Source organism: Aspergillus alliaceus (genome assembly GCF_009176365.1).
Source record: "Aspergillus alliaceus strain CBS 536.65 unplaced genomic scaffold BDW43scaffold_7, whole genome shotgun sequence".
NCBI lineage: Eukaryota > Fungi > Ascomycota > Eurotiomycetes > Eurotiales > Aspergillaceae > Aspergillus > Aspergillus alliaceus.
In genome coordinates, this window is record NW_022474690.1 from 692,539 (window position 1) to 719,186 (window position 26,648).

The following is a 26,648-nucleotide window of genomic DNA, read 5'->3' on the forward strand; positions in this document are numbered from 1 at the left end:
ACCTGTCGATCTCAACGCTTAGTGGTGGCATTTTCAACCGAAAACAGGGACCACTCCATCGGGCTAGGGCCCAGTCTGCAGGTGATCGAGTGAAAAGAGGTATTGCCAACTACATTCGCATCTCGTTTCATCACCTCCTCCACTGCCATTGCATATCCCCAATCATGGACGAGACTAGTATTCCAGATCTCCCCTTCCTAGTCGCCATCTCAGATCGCATGAATCAGAGTTTGGTGTCCCCTTGCCGTGCCAATGGTCTTTCCCAGGAACCCCCAACCAGCTTACGTTGAAGGGAACCGAACCAGCACAATGGCCATATCACTTCGACTTTCGAGTGGAGTAACCGGATTACCTCACTCAGGCCGAGATTTGTCATTTGTGGGATCTTTCCCTCTTCCCATCGCCACTGATTAGTTATTATTGTTTTCCTAAATTGGGGTCTTTTCCCTTACCGTGGTATTGGATTTGCAACACCCCGAGGCCCCAACAGTTACTCGTCGCTTGGCAGCATGCCACGGCCCGCATATTAAAAACCGGTTTCCTCTCTAGGACATTACTTATAAAACTTACTCAGGCCCCGGTTTCAGCCATTGTTTAATCTTCTCCTGGTCTTTTCCGCCCTTTTGACCTTTTTTGTCCTTCCCCTCCTCACGGTACCCTCTCTGGATTCGTGGTCCTTGCTCTTTTGGCGCCCTTTCGGATTCTCGCCACTTGAGATTCAATCGACAAGAAGTCCGTCCGAGCACGAGGAACTGATGATGGAGCGTGGCTGAAACCCTCAAAACGACTGAACTTTATTGCATATTTTTTTTACCCCTCTCCTTCCGACCGCTGGTCAATCCCTATATGATCATGGAGTCCAATCAAAGAAACAATGACCACAACACCGGTCGAAGAGTCCGGGAGCTCTATCGCTATTTCCAACCGGAACGAGCCTCCTCCAACGCGAATCGGACCTCGAGCAGTCATAGTTCGCCTTTCCTGGCCTCAGTGCCAGTGCAAGACTCGACTTTGCCTCCTCTTCCGTCACCCTCGATCTCCTCGCAACCACCGTTGCCGGTTCCTGCAGGCGCTGCGTCCGCCGTCGTACCCGAGGAGGCCTTGGTCTTGGGCAACCCCAATACGACATTGACCTCCTTCGCACAACTGGCAGCTTTGCGTCTTGATGTCGAGCGTGTGCTGATCAGGTAGGTTGGTTTTGGTTCGTTATCCGTATAACTGTTGATATTAATCAGTTCATGGCTTAGTGTGTCGGACCGCAATTCGCAATTCATCCTTGCGCAGTCCACCCGTTATTCCACCACACCAAACAAATCCGAGTCGTCAGGGGATGGGATCTGGTGTGGCTGTTCCACCATCTCTGCTGACGCGTGGAAGATGTGTGCGGTATATCTCGCTTATCCGAGAGAATGTGTTCATCGACTAATTGGTTCGCTCTTCGTGTAGGCTACAGTAGCACTTGGCCCTTCGAAACAAGACGAAGGCCAGTGTAAGTTCCTGGTGATCGACGATTTAACCCAAAACGACGAATATAAGGACCTTCACTTTGTGCGAGGAGAACCCAATTACCGATTCTATGCAGGAACTCCTTTGACAACGGAGACGAATATCAATATCGGCTGCCTCTTTGTCCTGGATACGAAACCCCATGATGGATTGACGGACACAGAGAAGGAGACCATGAAAACGTTAAGTACGCTTATCATGGACTACCTGCGAGTCAGCCGCCAAGCTTCCGAGGGGAGACGTGCAACCCGACTGTCCCGCGGCCTTAGCTGTTTTGTGGAAGGGAGCTCAAGCTTCGTCGATGCATCTTATCCTTCGTATGCGGGGAGTTTCGCCGCCGTGCCCAGCACCCCTCAATCCTCTAATATGAGGACAACTCACCTCTCGGTCGGTTCGCTGAACAGTTGTGAGCTCCCAACCCGGCGATCGCAAAGCAGTGATGTCCGTTCGATCAGCTCCATGTCCGAGGGCAGAGGCGATTCTGGTTTATCACCACTTCCAGATTGGTGGTCGGGCAATCGGCGGAACCAGAGGCTGGAAGAGGCGCATGGTAACTCCTGGGCCTTTAAGAGAGCGGCCAATCTACTCCGTGAGAGTCTGGAGCTGGGCGATGAGGGCGGAGTGATTTTCTTGGAGGCTGGCAATATTCCCATGCTTGATATGGAGAGTGGAAGCGACTGTTCCGCGGAAAACTCTTCTCCAGCTCCGGTATTAGCGATCTCGACCAATGACGAACCATTCGCGCCGGGGCCTGGCTGTGCAAATCGTTACCCGGCGGCCAACTTCGATAGTAGTTTTCTCCATCAACTGCTCCGCCGGTATACGAAGGGAAAGCTGTGGTCCTTCCACCGAGATGGATTGCTTTCAAGTTCCGACGACGAAAAGCCCTCCCACAGTCGTTCCCGGACCCCCAAGACCCCCGAATTAGCCAGGAGCAGTGGAAAGAAGTGGAAGTCCCTGGAAAATTCCATGTTGAACCTCTACTTCCCCAACGCAACCCAGGTTCTCTTTGTTCCTCTGTGGAACGCCGCCAATTCCCAGTGGCATTCGGGTTGCTTTTGCTGGAATACGGTTGAAACACGCGTTTTCAACTCGTCCGTGGAGCTGAGCTCTGTACTGGGATTCGGATCCTCGATCATGGCGGAATGCAGCCGGGTGGAATCCCTCATTTCCGATCGCCAGAAGGGGGACTTTATCGGAAGTATCTCGTATGTATAACCCGAAAGTTTTGGGATCCATAGATCGGTTATTGACCAGTATTATTCCCTATAGACATGAGCTACGCAGTCCCCTCCACGGTATTCTCGCAGCCGCCGAGTTCCTGGCCGGCACGAAGCTGGATGATTTTCAGGTCTCACTCCTGGACACCATCGACGCCTGTGGGCGGACCTTACTGGATACGATGAACCAAGTTTTAGACTATAGTAAGATCATCTCTTTGGAGAAGTCCTGGCGCCATATCAAGCAAGACAGGACCGTACCATCAGACTACCGGGCGTTGGATCGACTCTCGGCCCATTTAGACACGTATGTGTCGACAGACCTTGCTCTCCTCACAGAAGAAGTAGTGGAAGGTGTTTGCTTGGGACATGCGTACGGCCAAAAGTCGATTGTCTCTTCTGATCAATCGGTGGTGATGTCGCCCACGGGAGGTTCGCATACCGGCACCGAAAAAGGAAGCCTTGCTCAACCTCGGCCAGAAGTCGATGTGGTCGTGAACATTGCACAGAACGATTGGGTGTATCACACTCAGCCGGGGGCTTTGCGGCGCATTATCATGAATGTGTTTGGCAACGCTATGAAGTATACAGACTCTGGTCGGGTATCAGTACGGCTAGAGATGACTGAGGGAGAGGGTCGGGTTCGGCGATCAGGTATGGAGGAGTTGGTCACGCTGGTCGTATCTGACACCGGGAAAGGCATTTCGGAAGAGTTTTTGCGCGAGCGTTTGTATACTCCCTTTGCGCAGGAAGATCCCCTGGCTGTAGGAACCGGCTTAGGCCTGTCAATTGTCCGAAGTCTCGTGAAATCGTTGAATGGCCGCATCGATGTCGACAGTACTCCCGGCGTGGGGACAACCGTCAAGGTCACCTTGCCTTTCTTGCGACCAGATGTTGAAGATATCGCTGAGGACCCGCTGACACCCCGGTCACCGTCCATAAAGGAAAAGGACAGCCCCACGGAAAGCCGCCTTTTACGAGACAGCCACGCCGGTCGACGGGTTGGCATTGTTGGAGTGGAGCCACATGAGACAGCCGATCACCCGTGGTGGTCTGTTGTCAGCCGATATTTGACCGAGTGGTATGGCCTTGAGCTGGTCTCCTGGTCGTCTCGAAGCCCGGTCGATGTCGCCCTGGCCGATGGAACTACCTCATCTGGGGATCTCAAGAAGCAGTTTGCAACCAGAGTTCCAGCACTTCTCCTTCTCTGCGACAAGTACGTTGATCGAACTACCAAATTAAAGGAGTGCTCTTCTATCGCCAGCTTAGTTAATATCATTCGTCCACCGTGCGGACCACATAAACTTGCTCGAAGCATTCGGAAGTGTCTCGATTCACAGGTTGAGGCAATTCCCACCACAGCATCCATCGCCCTCCCTGAGCGCCCCAAATTTCTATGTGACAGCGCAGGCGATTCTGAGCTCGATTTATCTGACGACGTGGCGGATTTAACACCAGGCGGCACAAGCAGCTCGGGTGCATCCTCGTCTCTAGGGTCAGCGCATTCCCCAACGCACAGTTATATGCCAGAAATCCTGCCCACCATTATGTCTCCCTCCTCCTCTATACGACCTCCATCGCCGCCTGAAATCAAACAACTCGAATCCGAACCTCAACGTGCTGCACGCGTGCTTGTGGTGGACGATAACGCCATCAACCTCAACCTAATGCTTACCTTCATGAAAAAGCGTAACTTGGCTACACTAAGCTCTGCCGAGAACGGTAAAGTAGCGGTCGATGCCGTGGAAAAACAACAAGGAGGCTATGACTTGATTTTCATGGGTGAGCTCCCTCCATTTCCCTTGACATACCCCACCAACCGAACTACGCCTATTCTGACAGAATTTAAATAGACATCTCCATGCCCGTCATGAACGGCTTCGAAGCCACACGAGCTATCCGCGCTATTGAAAAAGAACGCGGCTGCAGTAACCCGGCGATCATCATCGCCCTGACGGGGCTCAGCAGCTCGCGCGATGAGTCGGAAGCCCTCAGCTCCGGTGTCGACTTGTTCCTCACGAAGCCAGTCTCTTTCAAGGAAGTCGCGCGACTCCTAGAAGAATGGGCTGAAAACCGCCTCAGCTCCCGGGGTTTGGCGTCGTGATCCAAACCTTACCAATAGAATTTCCGTCGATTTTTTGATCGAAACAAAACTCACATGTTCTTATGCCTTGCATATACCTCTGGTAGCTTGTTGTTTGCTTTTGCTTTTTATTATTGGGGGTGTGTATAGGTTTCTTTTTTTTTTCTTGTTCGCACAAAGATACCCTTGCATTATGATAATATACGAATCATTGCGTCTTAAATCTCCTTGCTCTTTCTTTGTATAACTATTCTAAGAGTATTAAAATAACCCTAAGTGGGACTTTGCCCATCCTCGTAGAAAGTTACAAATGTCAAGGTTGATAACAGTTAGTTAGCATGTCTGCCGTTCGACCATATGATCATGGAACTACAAAATTGTACGCAGCGACTTGCCCATCAATGTCCTTAGTTGAGCTATAGATATGCCAACAAAAAAAATAATCATGCAAGAAGAGACAAGGTATCATTGGTAACATAAAACCTAAAAGATTTGGAGTGTATCATGAGACAAGAACGCACGCCTTTTGGAAAAATGCCCCGTATGCAACGCCACCAGTTAAATGGTATCTATATGAAAAGCCAACTAATAACGCTCAATAAGCCAGTTCCGTTTGACGGTCTCGTCCATGTCAAGGAGACGTTTACTCTCGATGCGCTTGACGATGGTATAATTCTTAACAAGGGTTTCGCCGATGACGCTCTGCAGAGCGGAGTCCGCGTCTAGCGCGTCTAGACTTTGAGACATGGATTTGGGGAGTTGAGTGATAATTCCTAGGGCTTCGCGCTCGGACGGTGGGAGTTTGGCTGCGTCGTCTGGTTTTGCCTTTGTTAGTTTCTTTTGTTTCACTTCTGGGTGCATTTTATATTGAGGTGAGGATGAACTTACGGATACAGTCTTTGTTCGTCAGAGGGAGGTTCTCCTTGACACCTAAGTAACCCGCCGCGAGGAAGGCAACCATGGCGAGGTACATGTTTGCCAGTCCGTCCAAAGTTTTGATTTCCCAGTGGCCTGGGGAGATCTTGCGGATGGGGGTTTCGCGGTTCTGGGTGCCCCAAGTCACCCATTCACTGCCGGCCCAGAGACCTGACTTGACGCGGTCGTAGCTGACATCCTGAGACAAGGTGAATGCCGCCAGAGCTGGGTAATGGCGCATGATGCCGGCCAGGAAGGAGACTTCGTGAGTAGGCGGCGAGATGGAGACGTGTGCGTGAGACGCCGAGCCTGCGGCGTGGGGGAGGGGACGGGGGTGGAGCGTGGCGCGGAGTCCATGCTGCTCAACCACGCAGGTGACAATCTGGCGCGCTTTGAGCAGAGTGTCCACCGCAGTGATGGGCGAGCCTGGCGGCAAGACGAACTCGAATTGACCCGGTGCAGACTCGGCATGGAATTGTTCTAGATGGATTCCAACGGATGCGAGGGAGTCCACAATCTCCTCCAGCAAGGGAACCATCGTCCGGGTATCCCTGGTCATTTGGGACCACGAGTGGTTCTGGACTACGGGGACATATTCGGTTTCGCCCGAGGCATTGGTCGTGGGTTTCAGGAAGATGACTTCAATCTCGAAGCCACATTTGACCTCGATTCCATGCTCGCGCAGATTGTTGGTCACCCGTTGGAGGGTTGTTCGGGGACAGCCCGGCAATGGGGCGCCTTCCTCGGTCTTCCAGTAGGTCATTACCGTAGCACTCTTCGAGTTGATCCCCACATTGCGGCAGAGAGAGGATAGGTCCGGCTCCATGTAAAATTGGCCCGTGACCGACCCTTCCGGTGCAATGCTGTCGTCCTGCAGCATCAATTGGGTGCACAGACAGATGCCAATACGACGTTGCTTGCGTACGATCTTGGCGAACTCGGCGACGGGAAATATCCGAACCCGGGTCGTGTTCGTGTAGTCGATGAATTGCATCCAAATATACTTGACATCGGGGTTATTCCGCATGAAGGTGTCGAGGGTGCCAGTCGACGAAGGGGAGACTCCGTTCACTAATACCGGAGCGTCATAGGCGAGCTTCTCATTGAGACTGTAAGCGCGGTTAGAGTTGTGGAAGAGAATGTCGGCGGCTGCTTGTTTCGCCTGGTCGACAGTAAAATCGCCCTTGTGAACGTAATCCACGAAGACCGTCTCCATCACATCGCGGAACTGCTTGTTGGCCAAGTAGAAGGTCTCCGGGAAGAAATGGCCGTCGGTACTCCACAGAAGGCGTGTGGTGGGCACGATATCCAGACTTTCGCGCAAAATAGACTCCTGCGCATCGCGACTTACCATGGGAAAGACCTCCCCCAGGTCCAGGTAGACATTGGGGTATACACAGGCCAAATACCCAGCTTCTCGCGTGTAAGGATAAGAGGAATGCAACAATACGAAATCTACGTCGGGGTATTGGGCGATCAGCGATTGCAGGTGGGCCGGGTTGGAGAGCACCAGGTCAATGTCGTTATCGCCCAGTCCAGTGTGCAGCTGCAGCGGTTTGTTGGGGGCCGAGGCCGAGACGTTCTTAGCGGCCTGCAGGTGATTGAGCGTCTGGCGCACGACCCAGTCATTGAGCCGCTTATCCTCCACTCGGTACGCAGACCCCTGTCCTTGGCGAACCGTACGCGCAAATGATTCTAACAGAAGGGTATCATCGTCATCCTCGGTGGGCTGGACGTTAAGCCCAGTTCGGTAGCAAATCACCGACTTGAACCCCACCACTGCGGGGTCTCCGATCGCCCCGGCGATACGCCGCCTAAAACCCTCACGGAACTTATCCCATCGGTCCCGGAGCACCGAGGGGTCACCTTCCTGGGACCGGAGGTCATCGCGCATCAAGGAGGATATTGTTTGGGCAGCCAATATTTCGATCCGCACGATCCGTTTCGTCTGGGCTGTGGTGAAGCGATCATGCCATTCGTAGGACTCGATATCTTGGTCAGTAAGGAGATCGTCCAGAAGCAAGGTATGCGTGCCCTGCAAACATTCGCGAATCAGGCCGTCATAGTCCCGCTGCACCCATGCATCACGCGCTGCCTTGACATGATCCCAGTCTGGGGGACAGCGGTAGAGTGCGGCGAGCTGCGAGGTGGCACGGTGTAGTGGTAATGTGGAGGGGGCATTGCGCAGGGCGGCACCTTGGGCCTCTGAGGTAATCTGTTCAAAGGGATACTTGGCGTAGTTGCAGGCGGCATCCCGCGTAAGGAGGTTATGGGCATGGTTGTCAATAAGGGGATGAGTGTGAATCAACGATTGCAAAGACGTAAGGTCCATGATTTGATTAAGTAAAGATTGGTTATTATGATTAGGTAGATTTTAACGGAGAGAGGCCGTAATTAGAGGTATATGAAAATATGGTTCATCACAAGAAGTAGCTAGGGAATGTAGTGACCGACAGAAGAATGTCGACCGGACAGACGACCGAGGGGTATATAAAACCACCGACACGAAAGAAAAGAGTAGAAAAGAAAAATCTGAAAAAGGCGATAGGTGCTTACCCAAAGAGGCAAGTCCTCATTGTCCAGCCGTCGATCAAGTCGTCAAAATCATCGAATTGATGGGATCTGGACGCCCGATGTGACAATATCGGAGATGTTACCTCAAAAGAACCGATGCTTATGTTCAGTATCGGAGGGTGTTTCCAAGGGAGTCCGCCTGTCACAGGGACGGATAAACGACGAGTCAACCCAAGGAGGAAGACTTGACGAGAGTTCGACTGCCAGAGAAAGGCAATGGAACGATAGTGAACAAGTGGATGAGAAGCTGGAACAAGAAAAAGAAGATCAAACCGTTGATCACTGGATCTCTCGTGCACTATACTGCATTTGGCAATTTCCACGAGCAGCGGCAGAGACCAAAGGGGCTAAGTGCCGAGGTTTTTGCCCTGTTTGTCCCGTTTGGCCAAGTTTGTCTATACATAGAAAACCATCCCTCGGATCCGCTAGACCGCATCGGGGAATTAGTGCCTGTTCGGAGCCTGACTTCCGATTTATGCCTGAGGTCCGTGCCTGCTCTTTTAATCCTTTCGCTCTTTTAAGATATAGTCAGTCTCTTAGACCACAAGTATTATTAATTGTCAAATCCACTCGATTAGACTTCCTATATCCACTACTGCTAGATGATTTATGGGACCTCTCCTTTGCAAAATGACCAAAAAAAAGGACAACTCATCCTTTCCCGTGCCCATGCATCCCAACTGCACTTAAATCACACTAACCTGCATAGCACACTATATTGTATGGCTAGTACTGTCCCTCAATCGTAAGAGTTCCCGTTTTCGTCACCAGGTACTCATTCACGGCCACTTCCTTCCCGCTCTCCTTCCCGTATCCTGACTCTTTGATCCCTCCAAATGGTGACTCTGCAGCCGACGAGTTCCCTGTGTTCATACCAATCATGCCGGCCTCCAGATTCTCCAACAGTCGCCACATGCGGTCAATATTCTTGGTGAACGCGTAACTCGCCAGTCCCATGCTAGTGTCATTAGCTAGCTGCACTGCCTCTTCCTCCGTTTCAAATTTATAGAGTGCGGCGATAGGTGCAAACGTCTCTTCCCGAGATACCAGCATCTCCTTGGTCATGCCGGTCAGGATCGTGGGCTCAAAGAAGTACCCCTTAGTATCGGAGACCCGGCTACCTCCCAGGATCACATCAGCCCCTAGTCGACGAGCGTCTTCCACCTGGCTGAGCGCCTTGTCAATGCTGCGCGGGGTGGTCAAGGGGCCCATGGTCGTGCCCTCTGTAGCGCCATGGCCCACGACCAACTTCTGTGTGCGTTCCTTGAGCAGCTGCGCAAACCGATCATAGACACCCGCTTGGACATACACCCGGTTAGCCGTAATACACGCCTGACCGGCATGCCGCCACTTCAACGCCATGAGCTGGTCCAGCGCCTGGTCCAGATTAGCATCGTCGAACACCAAGAATGGACAGTTTCCGCCCAGTTCCAACGTCAACTTCTTCAGCCCATGGGCGCAGTGAGCCGCAATCAACTTCCCGACCCGCGTAGAGCCGGTAAAGGTCACCTTCTTCACCAACGGATGCTTACACAACGCCTCACTCAACGGCGGCGTATTCTCTAGATCCGTGGTCAACACGTTAAACACGCCGGCGGGGAATCCCGCTTTCTGCGCCAGATGCGCCAACACCAGCGCCGACAAGGGCGTCTCGGGACTCGGCTTCACAATCATTGTGCAACCGGCCGCGAAGGCCGCGCCCGCCTTGCGCAGAACCATCGCGATCGGGAAATTCCAGGGCACCAAGGCGGCCGCCACACCGATCGGCTGCTTGACAGTAAACACCCGGCGATTTGGCGCCGAGGGCACGCTGATCCCACCGTGGATGCGCTCGGCCTCGCCGGCGAACCACCAGGTGAAACCCGTCGCATAGTCGATCTCGCCGTAGGATTCGGCCAGCGGCTTGCCTGTCTCGTGGGTGACGATCTTGGCAAGGTCGGGCTTAGCTGCGCGGATGAGGGCGTCCCATTTCATGAGCCATTGTGCCCGCTGGCGGGGGTTGCTCTTCTTGTATTGCTCGAACGCGGCGTGCGCGGTTTCTACGGCGGATGCGACATCCTCGGCGCCGTTGGCCGGACAGCTAGCCCATGGAATATCGGTTCCGGGGTCTTTATATTAAAGTGTTAGTCCGGGTGGTCAAGTAGCTGCATGAATCATTCCAGTAGGCACTGTACCGATGACTTGGAAGCGTTTGCCGCTCTTTGATTGGACCCATTTGTCGCCCACAAATGAGTCGAAGTGGAGCAGACTCGGGTCGTCCAGCTAATAAATTTCATAAGTTAGTTGCTATGCGGGCGTCGCGACGGGGTATCACACACCTCAAACGGTAGTTTATATTGAGTCGCCATGGTTTAGATATTATGTGTTTGTGTTTCTGTCCTGGAAATAGAGACAAAAGTGAAAGAATGAAGCAAGAGCTCTTGGACTGACAAATTGACAGTTTATATAACTTCGAACCCCGCAGAGAAATTGAACCCCTCATTGGGCTGATCACCTCGGCTGCGGATCAAACACCAGCAATATCATACTCTTTTCTACACATAGTCATCATAACAAAATCAAGGAAAACACCGTAAAAACAGAAGAAGAAAGATATACAAAATCTACACCAAACTATCCATACTCGCCTCCCTCCCCTCATCCACTCCATGACTATGATTTGGTGAATACTGCACCTCCACATCCGTCCTCTTTATGACCCCAGCAGCGCCCTCCTCAGTACTACTTCAACTAGGACTATCCCCTCGCTGATATTTCCTCATCCCACGCTCTCCGGCAATAGGATCAACCTTCGCCTGGTACGGCTCCGCCAACTTAAACCCATCATCCGTTCTCGACCGCACCGCAGACTTCGGCCGTGAACTCCCGTAGCCCGATAGGAACCAGTTCGAGGCACTAGCCGTGCTGTATCGCGAGGTTTCTTCCTGGCGGGAGGTCCCCAGTAAGCGGGGGAGGTATTTAGTAGCGATAGCTTTCGTGGCGGGTGCGCAAGCGGACATGACGGCAACGTGGACTTCAACGGCGGAGCCGCGGAAGCCGATGTCGTATGTAGGATCCTTTAGTAGGAAGGCAGAAAAGAAGCCTTTGGAGAGGATGACGAGATGCCAGATGAGACGCCAGATGCCGACGAAGGTTGCTCTAAGCTTAGTTAGTGATATGGTCGACGACATAAAGAGTGTATGTTGCGCGCGCGCGCGCGAGAGAGAGAGGTGTAATAGTTCGAAGGGAATGGGGGATACGTACACACCACCCACGCAGAGGATAATGCACTCAGCTATCTTACGGCGAATCGGCATATATAGCGACCATCGTAAGGTTTGTAAGGCCTGTTGCGGGATCTGTGATGTCTAGAGTCTTGACTACTTACAGTACCACATGGCAACACTCTGGCCGATAGCGAGGATTTAGCAAGTCAGTATTTGGTATGTAGTCCAGCTCTCAGCGTAAGGCATACATATCTTAGGACAATTAAGTAGTCATCTATCCAGTTTAGTAAGGAGCAAGTTGACTAGGTTCAGGCTACAAACGTACCACTTTGTAGTGAACTTCTCGACAGGTACCGACCCCAGAATCGCTGAAAAGTCGGAGTTCCCACAAGCACGGAGAATGCTATAATGATTCCCAGCGTGGTCTCCTGATTGCTATCATCAACCATCGTATATCCCTCCCACCCTATGTAGTGAAAGTGTTTGCGCTATCCCGGCGCCGTTCTCATGGCAGTAATATAAACCAGCGGCTATTTCCACGCCCCAGGTGTACATGCAAGCTCAAATCTAGTAACACTCTGTCAAGTTATGGCTGGACCGTGGCCCAAGGTTTGATCAGGTCCCAGACTTCACGTAGTATGCGGGGCCCACCAAAACGGCAGAGAATATGATACAAGCCAGGACCTCAGTACATCAGAGTCGGGACCTGAGGAAACCATTTGTGCTGTTCTACAAACTGATTGGAAGCCCTATATTTGGGAAACCATGTTTGGCTTGTGACTGGTTTTGTGAAGTTCGGAGTATTAACTCTACAGGGTAAGGAGACTACACATCAACCGGTAGTCACCCATTGAACAACATATCAGATTGCCCTTAGTGTACAAATGGAATTATCCCAGGCACTGATCTCGCTTAGACTGTCAGAACGGTGAGAAGTCCTAATTCTTCTAGTACAGTTTACTACACTTTATCATTATTAATTTTGTTCACTGATTGCATAGTCTAGGCAGCATTCTTGCCCCTCGTGAGTAAATGATATGAGCACGGCTATTATGACAGCTCCAGGGAGAAGTGGAAGAGAAAGGTAACCGGAAACGCCGAATTTTACGAATTGCCCGTGGATTCCTCGATATCGTGGCCAAAGAAATGTCCAGCTCCACTGACGATCAGTGAAAGTCGGGCCGACAAAGGCATAGTGAAGAGGGTGGATGATCAATGGGGGCACAGAAAGGGATTGACACGAGGATCAACAGTCCTCCGTGGACCATGATCATAGAAGCAATTTCGAATGTATGTCTGCATTATTTTTGAACGCCATGATAAGGTGAGCCACTATAGTGGTACTAATTACTAACTGCAGAGTTGCTATGTGCTATCCATGCATGCAGATGACATAGTCGAGCTAATATCATTCTTCAGTCGGTACTGATTTGATCCTTCACGGGGCATTCCTGCCAATTAATCTCCGAGAAACTGGTTGTCAAAACCATTGTTAGAGACTTGATCGGTCTTTCATCCTTCTACCTTCCACTGCCTTTCTACCTCGGCTTTCTGCTCAGAGACACCAATCGAACCATACAGCAATTCTAGCAGCTTTAGTGATGCTATTCTCATAGTCCAGACGCGCTCGTATATTATGGCTTCTCGGTAGTTTCCTTGAAATAAATTAATGACACTCTCCAGTCTCAGCAGCCAAGATTGTAGTGTCCTGTATTTCCGATTCTTCCTGTTCTCGATGGAATTTACCAATATTCTTTCAAGCTCCAATGCCATCCGCTCATCAACTTTACAGGATTTCTCATCTTGTGAGCTATTATTCAGCCAGGCTATAATCATATCCCCGACTTAAAAGATGTCTAATCTGTTTGACTGAACTGTTTCACCTCCTGCGAACCCTACGCGTCTGACCCATGGTACCCTAAGTCTTTGCACCAAGTGGAGACGGGGTCGGCCATGGTTCCCGCAAGGTCCCAGTCACATCCAAGATTGCATGATGTTTTCCCTGGCAACGGCGTGGATCATCTCCACTGTATGTGAGGACTTTTACTGGTAGAAAGGCCCGGCAAGAGTCTCGCTGGTGTCTACCCTTGTCGGTGATCCCGTCCATGGAGGCTTTAGTTCAATTTGTAACCATAGTTTCTTACTCAAATCAGCGAGTTGGGGTATCGGTTATCTGGCCGTCATCTTCTCGTGTAATGAAGTGTCCATATGGGAGCCTAATGAACAAACTAAACATAACATTTACAAGAGCTGTTGGCTGGCCCCCTGACCTGTGACAGTTGGACTGACTCGCTTGTCAGCACGGTCCTCATTATCGCCCACTATTCGGCCGGCGTGCTCAGTAGACCGCTGTAGTCCAGAGGCCAATGATTTATGCATCATTACAACGGTATAACATCCCATAGATCTCTCGCTGGTACTGAGAATCTGTCTTCAATTCCTTATATCCAGCCTGCCTACCATTTAGCTGTGTGCGGGGGTCATTAAAATGGCTGCTACGTTGTCCTCCGCAAGCCTTCTATATGCGACCCTTGCGCTGTTGACTCCTCAGCAGGCAGCGCCATCCTATTCTGCACTGTCGCCGCAGCTGTGACTGCTGTTCCTTGTCCAAGACCGCCGCACGTGCTCCTTTAGTCCATAGCGAGACGCTTCAGCTGACGGGCAATGTGCTTAACAAACTCAATCTCCCGGAATACAACCTCATCTAGTTTGAGCCTGTCGGAAAACATTTCCTGTAAGGTGACCCCCGATGATGCTGCCTGGCCGTCCACCTCCACCTGGTCACTATTCGACCGCCTTTTCGGCAACGCTCTGATTAAGCACCGTTTCTCTGGCGGCATATTGTTATTCGTCATGGCCCGAATACGACAGTACGAAATGCAAGGTCGTCTCTGATAATTGGACTGTCTCATACATCCAGGACGTACCTAACTGGACTATAGATTCGTCTTCTTTTACTGACCAACTTGCAGTGTTGCTGACCCAACTTCAATCATGTGGCCGCTGTATGAAGGCAGGACATGTCTCAACTGGTGACTCCTCTGCCACCTGCACGGTGGGTGGACACAGTCGAACTGCCGTCAATGTGAGCTCGGTCGCCCAGATTCAGTTGGCCGTCAACTTCTCCCGTAACACAGGTATCCGTCTGGTCGTCAAAAACACTGGTTATATCTTCAATGGCAAATCTACCGGTGCCGGAGCTCTCGGCATCTGGACCCGTAACCTCCAAAGATATTCAATATTATGAGGATTATCAGGTTCATGGATACCGTGGCCCTGCAGTGAAGATGGGCGTGGGCGTCCAGGCCTCTGAGATATACGCGATGGCCAAGGAGCTGGGCTTCACTGCGGTCGGTTGTGAAAGCAAGTCTGTCAGTGTCGCGGGTGGTTTCGTCCTAGGCGGTGGTCCCTCGCCCATGTCGAGTATCTACGGAATGGCTGCAGACCAAGTGCTCGCTCTTGAAGTTGTTCTGGGAAATGGATGCTTTGTGACCGTAACGGCGGAGACGAATCTGGATCTCTTTTGGGCTCTCCGCGGTGGTGGTGGCAGTACGTGACGATTCCCAATGATTCATTGCCTTTTAAGCAACTTACTAAGACCTGTTCAGATACCTACGGCATTGTTACCTCGATCATTTCCCGCATTCACCCCAAGGTCGGTGTGACAACTTCAACCTTCAACTTCGCCATCAGCGGCAATGTCACTGAGGACACCTTTTGGGCCGGGGTCCGCGCCTACGTGGATCGATTCGCAGTCAACGCCGACGCCGGCACCTACGCCCACTTCTGGGACAAACTCGTTCTCGTTCCTCATGAACCCGTAATTCGCGGTCAACCACACTGTTGCTGAGTTCAATGCCCTGATGCACCCATGGTTCGATGAGCTCGACCATCTTGGCATCCCATATACTCCCGACACGAAATATCGTGGTAACTCCTACGACGCCTGGGACGTCGTCTTCCCTCTGGAGGCCGTCGCCTCCACGACCATGGTGGCTGGCTCACGTCTGTTCCTGCGTGCTAACTAGGAGGACGCCAGCCTCCTGAACAAGACCTTCGACGCGCTCAAGATCACTGTCACGGCCGGATACACGCTCACTGCGTTCAGCTCGAAGGCTGAGCTGGCAGACGGCTACCCGGAGAGCTTTGCTAACCCGGCCTTCCGCAAGACGCACCTCCACGCCATTACCTCCACCAGCTGGATTGCCAACTACATGAATACCCAGATCCACGGTCGGATGGAGCATTTTGCCAACGGTGTCTTCAATGTCTAGCGCAAGACCTATCCTGAAGCGGGAGCTTACATGTTGAAGGCAAACACTCTGGAGCCGAACTTCCAGCTGTCGTTCCACGGCTCGAACTATGAGCGGCTGTACAAAATCAAGCAAAAGTACGGCCCCTCAGGACTGCCCTATGCACCACCGGAGTTGGTAGTGCGGACTGGACGGTGAAGAGTCAAGTCGGTCTTCCGGATCTGAACGGACGCTTGTGTCGTGTCTGAACAGCATCATACATGCTATGCAAGTATTATAGACTTTAGAACGTTCATTTTATGCCATGTCCTCTAAGCAATGATGCCTCTTAAATCCTAATACGGAATACGTGTATATATTTGATTCGAGGGCAAAAAAGCAGTTCAAAAATAGACCTTCGGTTCCGACCTCGCCAGCCTCTCCGCTCTACTCATCTTCCCACTATCTAGGTCTAAATTCGCATCGGTTTTCGCGTCGCCCGTTACATTCTCAGCCAACACGTCTCTCCCATCCCCTCCCTCCCTCTCGAAACCACTAGGACCGCCGCCATCATTCTCAATATCATTTCCCCAAACTCCCCTCTTGACCCCCCACCACCTTTCCAACTCCCCCGGCCCCCTCAACGGCAACGCATCCCACTCTGCCATACTCTCCACCCGACTCCCCCTCGACGAAGCTACCACATCAACGGAAACAGCAGCGGCAGTCTCATACGTAGGGCTTTGCCTCGGCAGTTGTGTATGATTCCCAGCCCGTAATTGGGCATACACGGTGAACAGCGCAGCCTCTGTTGCAGCAAGACGATGTTCAAGATGGGTGATGTATCCTTGTGGAAGACCACTATCGTTCATAAGTATATAATCTATAATAACAATTGACTGTATGAAGGACAGCTATACGAACCGTTTCCCGCTCTCTGGGTATATACATTTGCTTTGTGTGGATGGAGTCGTGGCACATTGCGTGCAGATTGGACTGGTTATTTGTTAAAATTATCTTCAAAATGTAGTAGATATTCGAGCATACAGCAGTCGGTCACACTGAACATCATGTCAATATAAACTTTGTTCTAATATTCTAAGGAGTATCAAGTTGACTTGATGTACTGACTTTGCATTTCTTCTGTCGACATGGTTCGCAGGATATGGGGTTTTGGGAGTGGTAGGTGGTTAAGATGTTTGTGGACATTTTCTTGGGCTGTTATTTTACTACTATATGGGCTAGGTTGGGTATTAAGTAGTACTTTATAAAAGTTGGATGGAAGCTGAATAAATGTATGTTGCAGGAAAAATGCCCGGTCGCGTGTGATTGGTCGGGGAGGTTCCGTCTCAGGTGATTTAAGCCTGAGGCATCACATCCACAGCTTACGGTCGGGTGTTCTACCTCCTGAAGTTGATCGCAGTGTTTATTTACTACGTATAATAGTTGGAAGTTCAGTTATTGTGAACTTGTCTTCAAATTAGAGGTTCTATATTTTAATTTTTTCTTCTGTTGTTCTTCGAGTTGGGAGTGGTATATGGTCTACGTGCTCATGTATCAAGCAAAAATATATATCCGAACGAATTGGATTCTGTAAATCACTTTCACGCCTCCAACATGATCGTCATGGCTCTCAAATCCAAGCTCAGCAGAGCCTCTGGATAACGTGCGAGTGATATACCCACGCATATACTCCATGAGGACATGCACCCAAATGGAAATGCTGTACGCCAAGCTGTGATTGCCATTCTGTACTTGGCATGATGTTCTCCACCCCCACACGGATCCCCAACTCTATCAAGCTCTTCCGATTGCTATCACTTCCCAATCCAATAAGAATCCCATTCCCGAATCATGGACTCTCCACACCATGATTATACCGCTTCTCCCACTAAGAGGCGCAAACCAAATCCGTCGCGAGAGATCGGCGTCATGAGGAAACCCTCTGTCGAGAATGGCTCCGCCACATTCCTAGGCAGCTCAAGCGGCATCCATTTCACCCGCATAGTCTACAACGCTTTTGCCCGTCGTTCGGCACACTTGAGCCAGTCGCAAAAAGCGCAAGAGAATCTAGTTCCCGGCGAAGATGACCAATTGCTCCAGAGCCCAGGCTATGAGGCGCAGGCTGTTAGGAATGAGCTGTGGGCACCGCATGAGCTGGATCACCGATCTCGGATGGGGTCGTTTGAACAGCTGGCTCAATGGACGCGAAGCTACTTTGAGTGCTGGCATCCGATATTTCCGTTCCTTTCTGGTCCGGGATTCCTGGAGCTGTTGGAACGGATTAGCCGGGGCGGGTTGGACGGCGTCAAGACTACGGATGCCATTCTCATTCGATCCATTGTGTCAATTTCTCTCTTGGATGGTCGTCAAGCGAATTCTGCGAGGAGAATTCCTGTGCCCGCAAAGCTGGTCTTTCGCACAGTAGGTCAGGCAATGGAAAGTTTGCATACGCTCTTCTGTGACCCGCCCACGATAAATATCCTACAGGCGGCTTTCAGCGTCGCATTGTTCCTCGCGTCGCTGCTGCGACTGAATGCTGCATCGCGAATTGGGGGAGTTATCACCCGCACCGCGTTCCACCTTGGACTACATCGATGCCCGTCGCGGTTCCCCTGCTTCAGTCCAGAAGAAGCTGCACTTCGACAGCGGCTGTTCTGGTCGATCTACTGCCTAGAAAGGTATCTATCTCAATCCCTGGGTATCCCACTCAGTATCCGAGACGACGACATCGACGTGTGCTACCCAGGGATAGAAAGACACGGTCAAGGGACACACGGTAAGTAAGCACTTCCCCTAATTTATGGCGCGTCATGTCTAACTCCGCAGATCCAAACCTCCGCTTGCTCACTCATCTCGCCAAATTTGCCCGCGTCAGGGGTCTCGTCGTCGAACTCCGCAATAAATCCATCCTACATAGCCAAGAAACCTCGAACAGCGCAACCCAAGTAAACGGGGAGCTCGCCCACTGGTGGAACGAAGTCTACGACGATGTTTACCCAGTGGAAGAGGGACCCGGGGTATCGCCCCTTCATCGTCTGCTACTGACTGTCTTCCGTCATGAATCTATCATCTCCATGAACAGACCACTTCTGGCGGCTGAGCAATCATCGCCGGAGTATAAAACCGCGCTACAGATATGTATCGAGTCATCCAGGTCGCTGATTACTGCTCTCAGAGGTTACGTGCTGCCCAACGGTCAGGGAACGGTGCCGCTGGTGTGGCCATCATTCACATGGGCCGTCTGGATGAGCTGTTTGATCCTGGTATACGCAGCATGGGAAGGGGGATTTCCCGCGTTATCCGCCTCACGGTAAGGATCAATATGATGCCATCATAGTAATGTACGGGTCTAATTGCAAGGAACAGATACGCTAAAACAGGCCTCTCTATCCTCCAAAACCTATCCTTGAGAGGAAGCACCTGGCCCCAGACTTGCATCGAGGCCATTCGTGATCTAGAATCTGCATTATCCAACCCACTCCCAACACCTCCAACCCCAGACCGACCAACCAGTCCAGGTCCTGTAGACGACAAAGCCCCGGACTACCCCACTAACATCCCCGAAGACCCCAGACCAGCTCCACAGTACAATTCTTCAGTAGTCTTTGGAGACTCGTCGATCAAAAATTTCCCCTTGACTTACCCCTTCCTGGATACCGGAGATTTCGAGTCCGGGTGGAACGACCTCTGGACGGTGGCGGATGGGCCCTGGTTAATTGAGAACTTCGACCAAAGCCCTGGATTTCACATTTAGCCACGTCATAACTTGTACGCGACAGGGACGCAAAGTTTTGATTGAAACCAATACCGAAAGTCATTCCTCCCCCCCGACTTTCCCCATTTACTCCGGAGTACTTCGTATGAGGGGAGAAAAGAAAACTCCGGATAAATGGCAAAATAGACGAGGCGTGAGTGGTGAGGCGGACATGTTCACCTCCGGACTCAGTATACCGGACATGACAAGTCCGGCGGGGTTCCTCAAGTCCGTGTCGCGCAGAAAGATTTTCGCAAACATAAATATAAATTGAAAGCATACCGAAGAATCCCAGAAATCCAGACAAATTTACCCGGTTATTTTCTGTCAGAAAACGTTGCACAATGAAGACCTACAACATCGCTTCGATCCCCGCGGACGGCATCGGGCCCGAGGTTATCTCGGCCGGAGTTACTGTTCTCAACGCCTTGGCTGAGAAGCTTAGCACGTTCAAGCTTGACTTCACCCACTATGACTGGAGCTCGGACACCTACAAGGCTACCGGCAAATATATTCCCGACGGAGGACTGGAAGACTTGAAGCGTCACGACGCCATTTTGTTTGGAGCTGTAGGAGCACCTGGTGAGTACTTAAAAAATAAATGAAAATAGAAGGACGAAGAAAAATAAACATGAAAATTAAAAAACAGCCCCCATGTGGATCATTAAAGCCCGCATATGCAATACCACCTTAGTATGATACGAGAATTATTAATGTTAATATCGAGCAGATGTTCCCGATCACATCTCCCTCTGGGGTCTCCGACTTTCCATTTGCCAACCGCTACAGCAATATGCGAATGTGCGACCAACGCGTATCCTCCGGGGTACACAATCTCCGCTTCGGGATTGTCCCCTCGGAAAGCTAGACTGGGTGATTATTCGTGAGAACAGTGAGGGCGAGTATGCCGGACAGGGTGGTCGTTCCCACCGCGGGTGCCCCTGGGAAGTAGCTACGGAGACGGCGATTTTTAGCCGGCACGGAGTTGAACGAATCATGCGATTCGCCTTTGAGACAGCGGCCAAGCGGCCACGGAAGTTACTGACGGTAGTCACTAAGAGCAATGCCCAGCGCAACGGTATGGTCCTTTGGGATGAAGTTGCGACCGAAGTGGGGAAGGAATTTCCAGAAGTGCAGGTGGACAAGATGTTGGTCGACGCGATGACTACAAGGATGGTGTTGAAGCCAGAGACAGTGGATACGATTGTTGCCAGCAATTTGGTACGTGTGACCTTCCCCCCCCCCCCCCTTCTCCGGTTCTGATTCCGTGTTATCAAATCCTTTCGCCTCTCTTGCCTTACCCAGCTTTTTTTTTTTTTTTTTTCTCTTCGGTTTGGGAGGGGTTGTGTGCTTTTTAAAGGTTATCGGGCTGCTTGGCTTTTGGGGCCGGATTGATGTTACCTTATTGAATTATGCTTTTACGGGTTTGTGTGGGATGAGCTGATTTGCTGATCAATCGGGATACCAGCACGCGGACATTCTCTCCGACCTCGCTGCAGCTCTGGCCGGTTCGATAGGCATCGCACCGACTTCGAATCTCGACCCCACCCGACAGCATCCTAGCATGTTTGAGCCGATTCACGGGTCAGCATTTGATATTACCGGGAAAGGTGTTTCTAACCCCGTTGCCACCTTCTGGACCGCCGCCGAGATGTTAGCGTGGTTGGGAGAGGAGACGGCGGCTCAGCAGTTAATGAACTGTGTGGAGAATGTGTGTGAGAAAGGAATACTGACCGCAGATTTGGGAGGTAAAGCCACGACGAAGGAGGTCACAGAGGCCGTGGTGGGGGAGATCCAGCGACTGTAAAATATCCTTTTTTATGAACTCCATCGGTACCTCAGTTGAGACAAAACTAAGCAATTTGACTTTTCTACCCTTTGTACTAAAAGATAATGTAACATTTTTCCTTCGGAAGATTTCCACCGGGGATAAAATGTCCGGGACAAGAAAAAAGGACAAGAAAACGTGGAGGCTTGTAGATCTTATTTTCTGGGGGAGAAGCTTCTTTCCGAGATATTCTCGTCGGCATTGTTTTGCTGCAAACACGGCCAATCCTTCTCCAGATTCTGTACTCCGTACTACGCGGCATTTCTGAACACTAGCTTTATCCGAAGAAAAGCTCTAGTTCCTGTGCGGCGAATGGCCGTCTTGGTGATTAGATTTTTTTGGACAATTTCTCGGTCACGGTCCGAAAAGTGGATCACATATGACGCTCAACTGATATGGAACCCTACTTTCTTTCCCACACGGCTAACTTCCAACTAAAAAGGAGTCCACTTGAGTCGTACTTCTCTTTTGGTGAGAGTATAATAAATCTTTACTAAGATGCGGGGTCTCCACGCAGATTCTGTTCGGGGTCACTTCGTGGCAGACGTTAGGGTATAAAGGATTAGCAGCAGCCCTTCCACACAATCCCAGGGAAACACTGGAAACCTTTGGCCACCCTGTCTCTCACCACCCGATTAGTTTCCAACATGGGGTTCCAAGGAAGATCTCTCCGCCTGGCTCAGGTGTTTCTCATCGTCGTTCCCGCCTTCATCCTCTTTGGTTACAATCAAGCCGGTGTTGGTCCGCTGGCCACCCTGCAAAGCTGGGTTCATGTTTTCCCCCAAATTGATACTATCAACACTTCCGGTGCCGTCAAATCTGAGAATTCGACCAGTAAAGGTGCGGTAGTAGCATCCTTCCAGATCGGTGCTTTGATCGGTGCCCTATCTTGCTCGTTCCTGGGTGACTGGATGGGCCGCCGGAAGACCGTCTTCCTGGGTGCTATCGTCTCTACCATCGGTCAGGTACTCCAGACAGCCGCGTACAACATCATCCAGTTCACCATTGGCCGAGTCATTCTCGGTATCGGTATTGGTTTGTTCAGTGCAGCCGTGCCCGTATGGCAGTCCGAATGCACATCTGCCAAACACCGTGGCCAGCACGTTATCGTCGACGGTATCTGTATCTGTTTGGGTTACACCCTCTGCAACTGGATCGACTTCGGTCTCAGTAAAGTGTCCGGTGACCTGCAATGGCGTCTCCCCCTCGCCATCTCCTTCTTCTTCGAGCTGGTCATCATCTTCGGTGTCTTCTTCCTCCCCGAATCCCCCCGCTGGCTCGTCCGCGTCAACCGCATCGAAGAAGCCACCACCAGTCTCGCCCTCTACAAGGGTATCCCCGAAGATGACGAGCAGGTCCGCATGGAGATCGCCGGCATCGAGTCCTCGCTCGAGGTCACCGCCAACTCCGGTGGCTCGCTGAAGGAAATGTTCAGCAAGAACGACCAAGACCGTCTGCTGTACCGGTTCTGCCTCTGCATGGCCCTGCAATTCTTTCAGCAAATGTGCGGCGGTAACCTCATCTCCGTCTACGCCTCCACCATCTTCGAGGAGAACCTGAACATGGACTCCGACCTCGCGCGCATCCTCTCCTCCTGTGCCATGACCTGGAAGTTCCTGTGCAGCTTCATCGCCTTCTTCGCCATCGACCGCCTCGGCCGTCGCGCCATCTTCATGATCAGCGGCGCCGGCATGAGCATGTGCATGATCGTCCTCGCCATCACCAACAGCTTCGGCAAGAACCACTCCGCCTCCATCGTCTCCGCCCTCTTCATCTTCCTCTTCAACTCCTTCTACCCCTTCGGCTTCCTGGGCGGCAACTTCCTCTACTGTACCGAGGTGGCTCCCGTGCGTCTCCGTGTCGCCATGGCCTCCATCTCCACCGCCAACCACTGGCTCTGGAACTTCGTCGTCGTCATGATCACGCCGGTGGCCCTGGACACCATCGGCTATCAGTACTACATAATGTACGCCGTCATCTCCGCCTGCATCCCCATCGTCGTCTACCTCTTCTACCCGGAGACCATGAACCGCAACCTCGAAGCCATCAACAACGTCTTCCGCGACGCGCCCTCTACCTGGCAAATCGTCTCGATGGCCCGCCACCTGCCGCAGGGCGAAGCAGCCGAGATCGACGCCTACACTCGCGCCGCCGAGAAGGCAGAAATCGAACAGCGGGAAAACGTCTGATTTTTAGAAATATTTTTTTCACGACATGCACATAATGATTAATTGTTTCGTTGGTCTATATAGAATATCTAGAGTACAGTACATATATATACATACGTAAGAAAATGCAAACGAAGATGCGAAGAAAAAAAAATGAAAAAAAGAAATCTTGCAAATCTATCTCCCAAGACCAAAACAGTTCAAGTTCCAAGTCCAGATGAGATTAGTAAAACTAGTCTTGACATTGACATTCTATATCCATCGATACCTTCCCTTTCTTCCCCCTCTTCTTCCTCAACAACTCCCCCCGTCGCCCTCGCCGAATCATACCCCGCCCCCTTCCTCTCCGCATATCAGACAGCTCAATGCCCCCTTCACCACCCAGCCCAATCCTCTCAAGAATCTCAACCAGAGCCAAGGTAACAGGGATAATCAGCAACAAACACACGACGAAGATCTCGTGCGCGTATCTCCGGAGAAAGTTCGTGGGGATCTGTGTCGTGCGGAGAACGCGGAGGTACCGTTTTGTTATAAGTGTTGTTGAGTGTAGATTTGATGTGGTTGGTTCTAGTTTATCGGTGTTAAGGAAGGTTCCGTGGGGGTCATTGGTTCTGGTATTGGTATTTAGATTGTAGTTAGATACTAGTACGGAGGTTTGGGGTCGTTGCGGTTGGATTGAATTTGGTGGTTCATTGGCGATTGTGAGGAGATGTTGGGAATTGGGTTTTTCCATGGGGGTGTCTGTGGGATTAGCATCCTTGCGATTGTCGTGCTTTTGTATTCTTTGCCACTGGGCTGCGTTGAATCCCCAGGTTTGGAGTTTGGTGTGTTGGCTATCGTTTGCGGTCTCCTTATCTGATATAGGGCGTGGGAGAGCCGAACACGCTGTGAGGAGGAGAAAGAATAGAGTCCATTTCATGGTGGGATTGAGATTGCGGTGTCATGGTTTAACTACGGAGTATTTCTTTCTTTTTTTTTTTTTCTTCTTTTCTTCTTTTCTTTTGAGATACGAGGATATTTGCTTGTTCTTATAGCGAGTAGTTGCTTGATGGTTGCGGCCGGTAGAGTAGGGCATCCTGATCCCGTGCTGGGAGGCGCGTTCGGATTGGTTGGTTTTATTTAGTAGTCGCCCGGATTGGGAAGGTTATTTATTTAACCCTGAAAATTAACAAAATTGCTGCTTGGCTATGTTTATAGTTGGTTTAGTTATTTTGGCTAGGATGAAGGATATATTGATGTTCGTAGAAAGATGGCGATAGGTATTTTTTTAAACTATCATCCTCCGTTAAAATAGAATGAATGATATCACCTACACTCACAAGATAAATACTAGCAGTCTACCCAAGGGCATACTTACATACGCACTCAGTGAGGTCTACGTAAGAATATTAACTCCTCTCCTTCACACCCTCCTGCATGGCCTCAAGATGCTCCCACTTCAACGAGTCCTCGCCCAGACTCCAGGCCATGACACCACCAACCTTCTCCGCGTCCACGATATCCTTGAATTTCCGCTTGATCAGCGGCGCCGTATCCCAAGTCCAGAACAAGTTCACCTCCTTATCGAAGTAGTACTGGCCGCCGGCATCCTCGTCCGTGACACCGTCCTTCTCCGCCCGACGCCAGGAGTCAATCAACGAGATGCCCTTGCAAGTCCCGTAGTCAGACTGGCACCCAGCCTGGCAGTGAGCATCCGTGGTTCCGCTGTCCACCCGTCAATGAACGTAGAAGTAGATAAGGAAAGAAGGGGGGGAAAGAAAACATACCAAGTCCCATACTGGCTACAACACTGCCCACTCCCGCACTTCCCCTTGCCAAACCCACAGCTCCCATCCGTACTCTCCTTCGAATCCTTGGGCGGCTCCCCCATCGTCGCCTTCTCAAACGTCAAAGCCCCCGACTTCCCCGTATCCTTCCCCTTTGCATCCTCTAGCTCTGCAACCTCACACCCCAAGGGATGCGTGTCACACCCGGCATTCTCCTTCGTCGTAAACCACTTCGCATAATACGCCATCCCCAGATTCATCTTCTTCGTGTCGAGCCCCACCTCCTCATACGCCTTGATCGTATCCAACGACGCCTTCACATCACTATGGTGCGTCGTGACGTTATTCCGCCGATTCATCAGATCATATGTCATGACATTGACCATATCGACAGACTCCCAGATCTTGGGCCCCTGCTCCTTCGTAAACGCAATCATATCCCCCCGTTTCCCGGGCACAGCGACCGAAAGAATCTTGTCCTTCCCCAGCGCCTTGCGGATCGCCGCCAGAAATAGCGGATACGACTCGATCTCCCCCTTCTTCTTCTCATTCGGGATATCCTTATAATCCTCGCCATTCCCGGCCGGATACTCCCAATCAATATCTAACAACACCCAACCATCAGCACACACAAAACCCACCCCCCCCCCCCCCCCGCCAATTCCTATTTCAACATTTAAAGAAAAAGAAAAGAAAAAGAAAGAAGGAACAACATACCAACCCCATCCAAGCCAAACTCATCCACAAAAGCCCTCACATTCTTCGCATACCTCGTACGCGACGCCTCATCCTTCGCCCCCTCCGAGAACCCCGAGGTATCACCCCAGCCACCAATTGCAACGGTCACCTTGGCATCCTTTCCGAAGCGGTTGCGGAAGGTGTCGACGGGTTCAAAGGGGGTCCATTTCTGGGGCGGGTCGCTGGTGAACAGGGTTGATTTGGCGAAGGCCATTACGGCGTGGGTTATTCCGTTTGTTTGAGTGCCTGTTGGGAGGTTTTGGGTGTGGTATCTTTTCATTTTTTTTATTTTTTTATTTTTAGTGTTATTTTATTATTATTGGGGTCGGTTATTGTTGTTGGTGGTGGTGTACTTACTCGTCGACGTACATGACGAAGCGGAGGGAGGTTGCTGTTTGAGCTGCGGCGAGGAGGCCCAGGGCCAGGGGTTTCAATTTGAATTTCATGGTGAGTGTATTAGTATTGTTGGATTGGAGTTGGGAGGAGGAAAAGAAAGACAGAGAGAAAGAGGGGAGGGATGATCACCCGCAAGGCTGAATATATAAGATTTCTGTACACGACACGACACGACAGGTCACTTGGGCGCTACGGTCATCTGCAGGGGAAGGATATTACCACCTCCACTACGCCCAGGGTCACACGGGGCGCTCTTTTT

At 51.2% G+C, this 26,648-nt stretch overlaps 10 protein-coding genes across 10 annotated transcripts; 5 read left to right on the forward strand and 5 right to left on the reverse strand.

The window, feature by feature from the left end:
* Positions 1 to 630: 630 nt before the first annotated feature.
* Positions 631 to 5,171, forward strand: BDW43DRAFT_228338 (putative sensor histidine kinase/response regulator). Its single transcript, XM_032039494.1, has 5 exons — positions 631 to 1,187; positions 1,248 to 1,386; positions 1,447 to 2,714; positions 2,779 to 4,508; positions 4,580 to 5,171. Exons 1-5 carry the CDS (start codon positions 847 to 849, stop codon positions 4,828 to 4,830), a joined length of 3,729 nt encoding a protein of 1,242 aa, XP_031903790.1. The 5' UTR covers positions 631 to 846; the 3' UTR covers positions 4,831 to 5,171.
* Position 5,172: 1 nt separating this feature from the next.
* fluG (extracellular developmental signal biosynthesis protein FluG) lies at positions 5,173 to 8,215 on the reverse strand. Its single transcript, XM_032039495.1, has 2 exons — positions 5,698 to 8,215; positions 5,173 to 5,624 (listed from the first exon to the last, which is right to left on the reverse strand). Exons 1-2 carry the CDS (start codon positions 8,054 to 8,056, stop codon positions 5,395 to 5,397), a joined length of 2,589 nt encoding a protein of 862 aa, XP_031903791.1. The 5' UTR covers positions 8,057 to 8,215; the 3' UTR covers positions 5,173 to 5,394.
* A 581-nt stretch (positions 8,216 to 8,796) lies between these two features.
* On the reverse strand, positions 8,797 to 10,697 carry BDW43DRAFT_266567 (NAD-dependent succinate-semialdehyde dehydrogenase). Its single transcript, XM_032040878.1, has 3 exons — positions 10,617 to 10,697; positions 10,473 to 10,560; positions 8,797 to 10,406 (listed from the first exon to the last, which is right to left on the reverse strand). Exons 1-3 carry the CDS (start codon positions 10,644 to 10,646, stop codon positions 9,025 to 9,027), a joined length of 1,500 nt encoding a protein of 499 aa, XP_031903792.1. The 5' UTR covers positions 10,647 to 10,697; the 3' UTR covers positions 8,797 to 9,024.
* Positions 10,698 to 11,024: 327 nt separating this feature from the next.
* BDW43DRAFT_307969 (uncharacterized protein) lies at positions 11,025 to 11,953 on the reverse strand (the record flags this gene model as incomplete). The annotated part of the gene is made up of 5 exons (XM_032046363.1): positions 11,025 to 11,436; positions 11,542 to 11,572; positions 11,666 to 11,684; positions 11,753 to 11,778; positions 11,830 to 11,953. The coding sequence occupies 5 exons, from the start codon at positions 11,951 to 11,953 to the stop codon at positions 11,025 to 11,027; spliced, it is 612 nt and encodes a 203-aa protein (XP_031903793.1).
* A 2,039-nt stretch (positions 11,954 to 13,992) lies between these two features.
* BDW43DRAFT_323203 (uncharacterized protein) lies at positions 13,993 to 16,005 on the forward strand (the record flags this gene model as incomplete). The annotated part of the gene is made up of 10 exons (XM_032049706.1): positions 13,993 to 14,081; positions 14,213 to 14,284; positions 14,325 to 14,427; positions 14,518 to 14,722; positions 14,787 to 15,053; positions 15,113 to 15,303; positions 15,356 to 15,496; positions 15,533 to 15,761; positions 15,798 to 15,930; positions 15,960 to 16,005. 10 exons carry the CDS (start codon positions 13,993 to 13,995, stop codon positions 16,003 to 16,005), a joined length of 1,476 nt encoding a protein of 491 aa, XP_031903794.1.
* Positions 16,006 to 16,140: 135 nt separating this feature from the next.
* Positions 16,141 to 16,608, reverse strand: BDW43DRAFT_307971 (uncharacterized protein; the record flags this gene model as incomplete). The annotated part of the gene is made up of 1 exon (XM_032046364.1): positions 16,141 to 16,608. The coding sequence occupies one exon, from the start codon at positions 16,606 to 16,608 to the stop codon at positions 16,141 to 16,143; it is 468 nt and encodes a 155-aa protein (XP_031903795.1).
* Positions 16,609 to 17,523: 915 nt separating this feature from the next.
* Positions 17,524 to 19,665, forward strand: BDW43DRAFT_228425 (CeGAL family transcription factor). The gene is made up of 3 exons (XM_032039497.1): positions 17,524 to 18,515; positions 18,566 to 19,049; positions 19,106 to 19,665. The coding sequence occupies exons 1-3, from the start codon at positions 17,591 to 17,593 to the stop codon at positions 19,491 to 19,493; spliced, it is 1,797 nt and encodes a 598-aa protein (XP_031903796.1). The 5' UTR covers positions 17,524 to 17,590; the 3' UTR covers positions 19,494 to 19,665.
* Positions 19,666 to 21,338, forward strand: BDW43DRAFT_228426 (putative tartrate dehydrogenase). The gene is made up of 3 exons (XM_032039498.1): positions 19,666 to 20,075; positions 20,224 to 20,714; positions 20,962 to 21,338. Exons 1-3 carry the CDS (start codon positions 19,838 to 19,840, stop codon positions 21,298 to 21,300), a joined length of 1,068 nt encoding a protein of 355 aa, XP_031903797.1. The 5' UTR covers positions 19,666 to 19,837; the 3' UTR covers positions 21,301 to 21,338.
* Positions 21,339 to 21,777: 439 nt separating this feature from the next.
* Positions 21,778 to 23,510, forward strand: BDW43DRAFT_323204 (sugar porter family MFS transporter; the record flags this gene model as incomplete). Its single annotated transcript, XM_032049707.1, has 1 exon — positions 21,778 to 23,510. The coding sequence occupies exon 1, from the start codon at positions 21,969 to 21,971 to the stop codon at positions 23,508 to 23,510; it is 1,542 nt and encodes a 513-aa protein (XP_031903798.1). The 5' UTR covers positions 21,778 to 21,968.
* A 1,287-nt stretch (positions 23,511 to 24,797) lies between these two features.
* BDW43DRAFT_323206 (glycoside hydrolase superfamily) lies at positions 24,798 to 26,439 on the reverse strand (the record flags this gene model as incomplete). Its single annotated transcript, XM_032049708.1, has 4 exons — positions 24,798 to 25,193; positions 25,256 to 25,859; positions 25,973 to 26,265; positions 26,351 to 26,439. 4 exons carry the CDS (start codon positions 26,437 to 26,439, stop codon positions 24,878 to 24,880), a joined length of 1,302 nt encoding a protein of 433 aa, XP_031903799.1. The 3' UTR covers positions 24,798 to 24,877.
* Between the last annotated feature and the right edge of the window lie 209 nt (positions 26,440 to 26,648).

Bases quoted from the DNA above. Each gene is read 5' to 3' on its own strand.
- BDW43DRAFT_228338 (XM_032039494.1), top strand. From the start codon at position 847: ATGATCATGGAGTCCAATCAAAGAAACAATGACCACAACACCGGTCGA. The intron at 1,387-1,446 runs GTATATCTCGCT...CTCTTCGTGTAG, and splicing joins ACGCGTGGAAGATGTGTGCG to GCTACAGTAGCACTTGGCCC. The intron at 2,715-2,778 runs GTATGTATAACC...TATTCCCTATAG, and splicing joins GACTTTATCGGAAGTATCTC to ACATGAGCTACGCAGTCCCC.
- fluG (XM_032039495.1), bottom strand. From the start codon at position 8,056: ATGGACCTTACGTCTTTGCAATCGTTGATTCACACTCATCCCCTTATT. The intron at 5,625-5,697 runs GTAAGTTCATCC...AGGCAAAACCAG, and splicing joins GACGAACAAAGACTGTATCC to ACGACGCAGCCAAACTCCCA.
- BDW43DRAFT_266567 (XM_032040878.1), bottom strand. From the start codon at position 10,646: ATGGCGACTCAATATAAACTACCGTTTGAG. The intron at 10,561-10,616 runs GTGTGTGATACC...GAAATTTATTAG, and splicing joins AATATAAACTACCGTTTGAG to CTGGACGACCCGAGTCTGCT. The intron at 10,407-10,472 runs GTACAGTGCCTA...TTTAATATAAAG, and splicing joins CAAACGCTTCCAAGTCATCG to ACCCCGGAACCGATATTCCA.
- BDW43DRAFT_228425 (XM_032039497.1), top strand. From the start codon at position 17,591: ATGGACTCTCCACACCATGATTATACCGCTTCTCCCACTAAGAGGCGC. The intron at 18,516-18,565 runs GTAAGTAAGCAC...CTAACTCCGCAG, and splicing joins ACACGGTCAAGGGACACACG to ATCCAAACCTCCGCTTGCTC. The intron at 19,050-19,105 runs GTAAGGATCAAT...TGCAAGGAACAG, and splicing joins CCCGCGTTATCCGCCTCACG to ATACGCTAAAACAGGCCTCT.
- BDW43DRAFT_228426 (XM_032039498.1), top strand. From the start codon at position 19,838: ATGAAGACCTACAACATCGCTTCGATCCCCGCGGACGGCATCGGGCCC. The intron at 20,076-20,223 runs GTGAGTACTTAA...AATATCGAGCAG, and splicing joins TGGAGCTGTAGGAGCACCTG to ATGTTCCCGATCACATCTCC. The intron at 20,715-20,961 runs GTACGTGTGACC...TCGGGATACCAG, and splicing joins CGATTGTTGCCAGCAATTTG to CACGCGGACATTCTCTCCGA.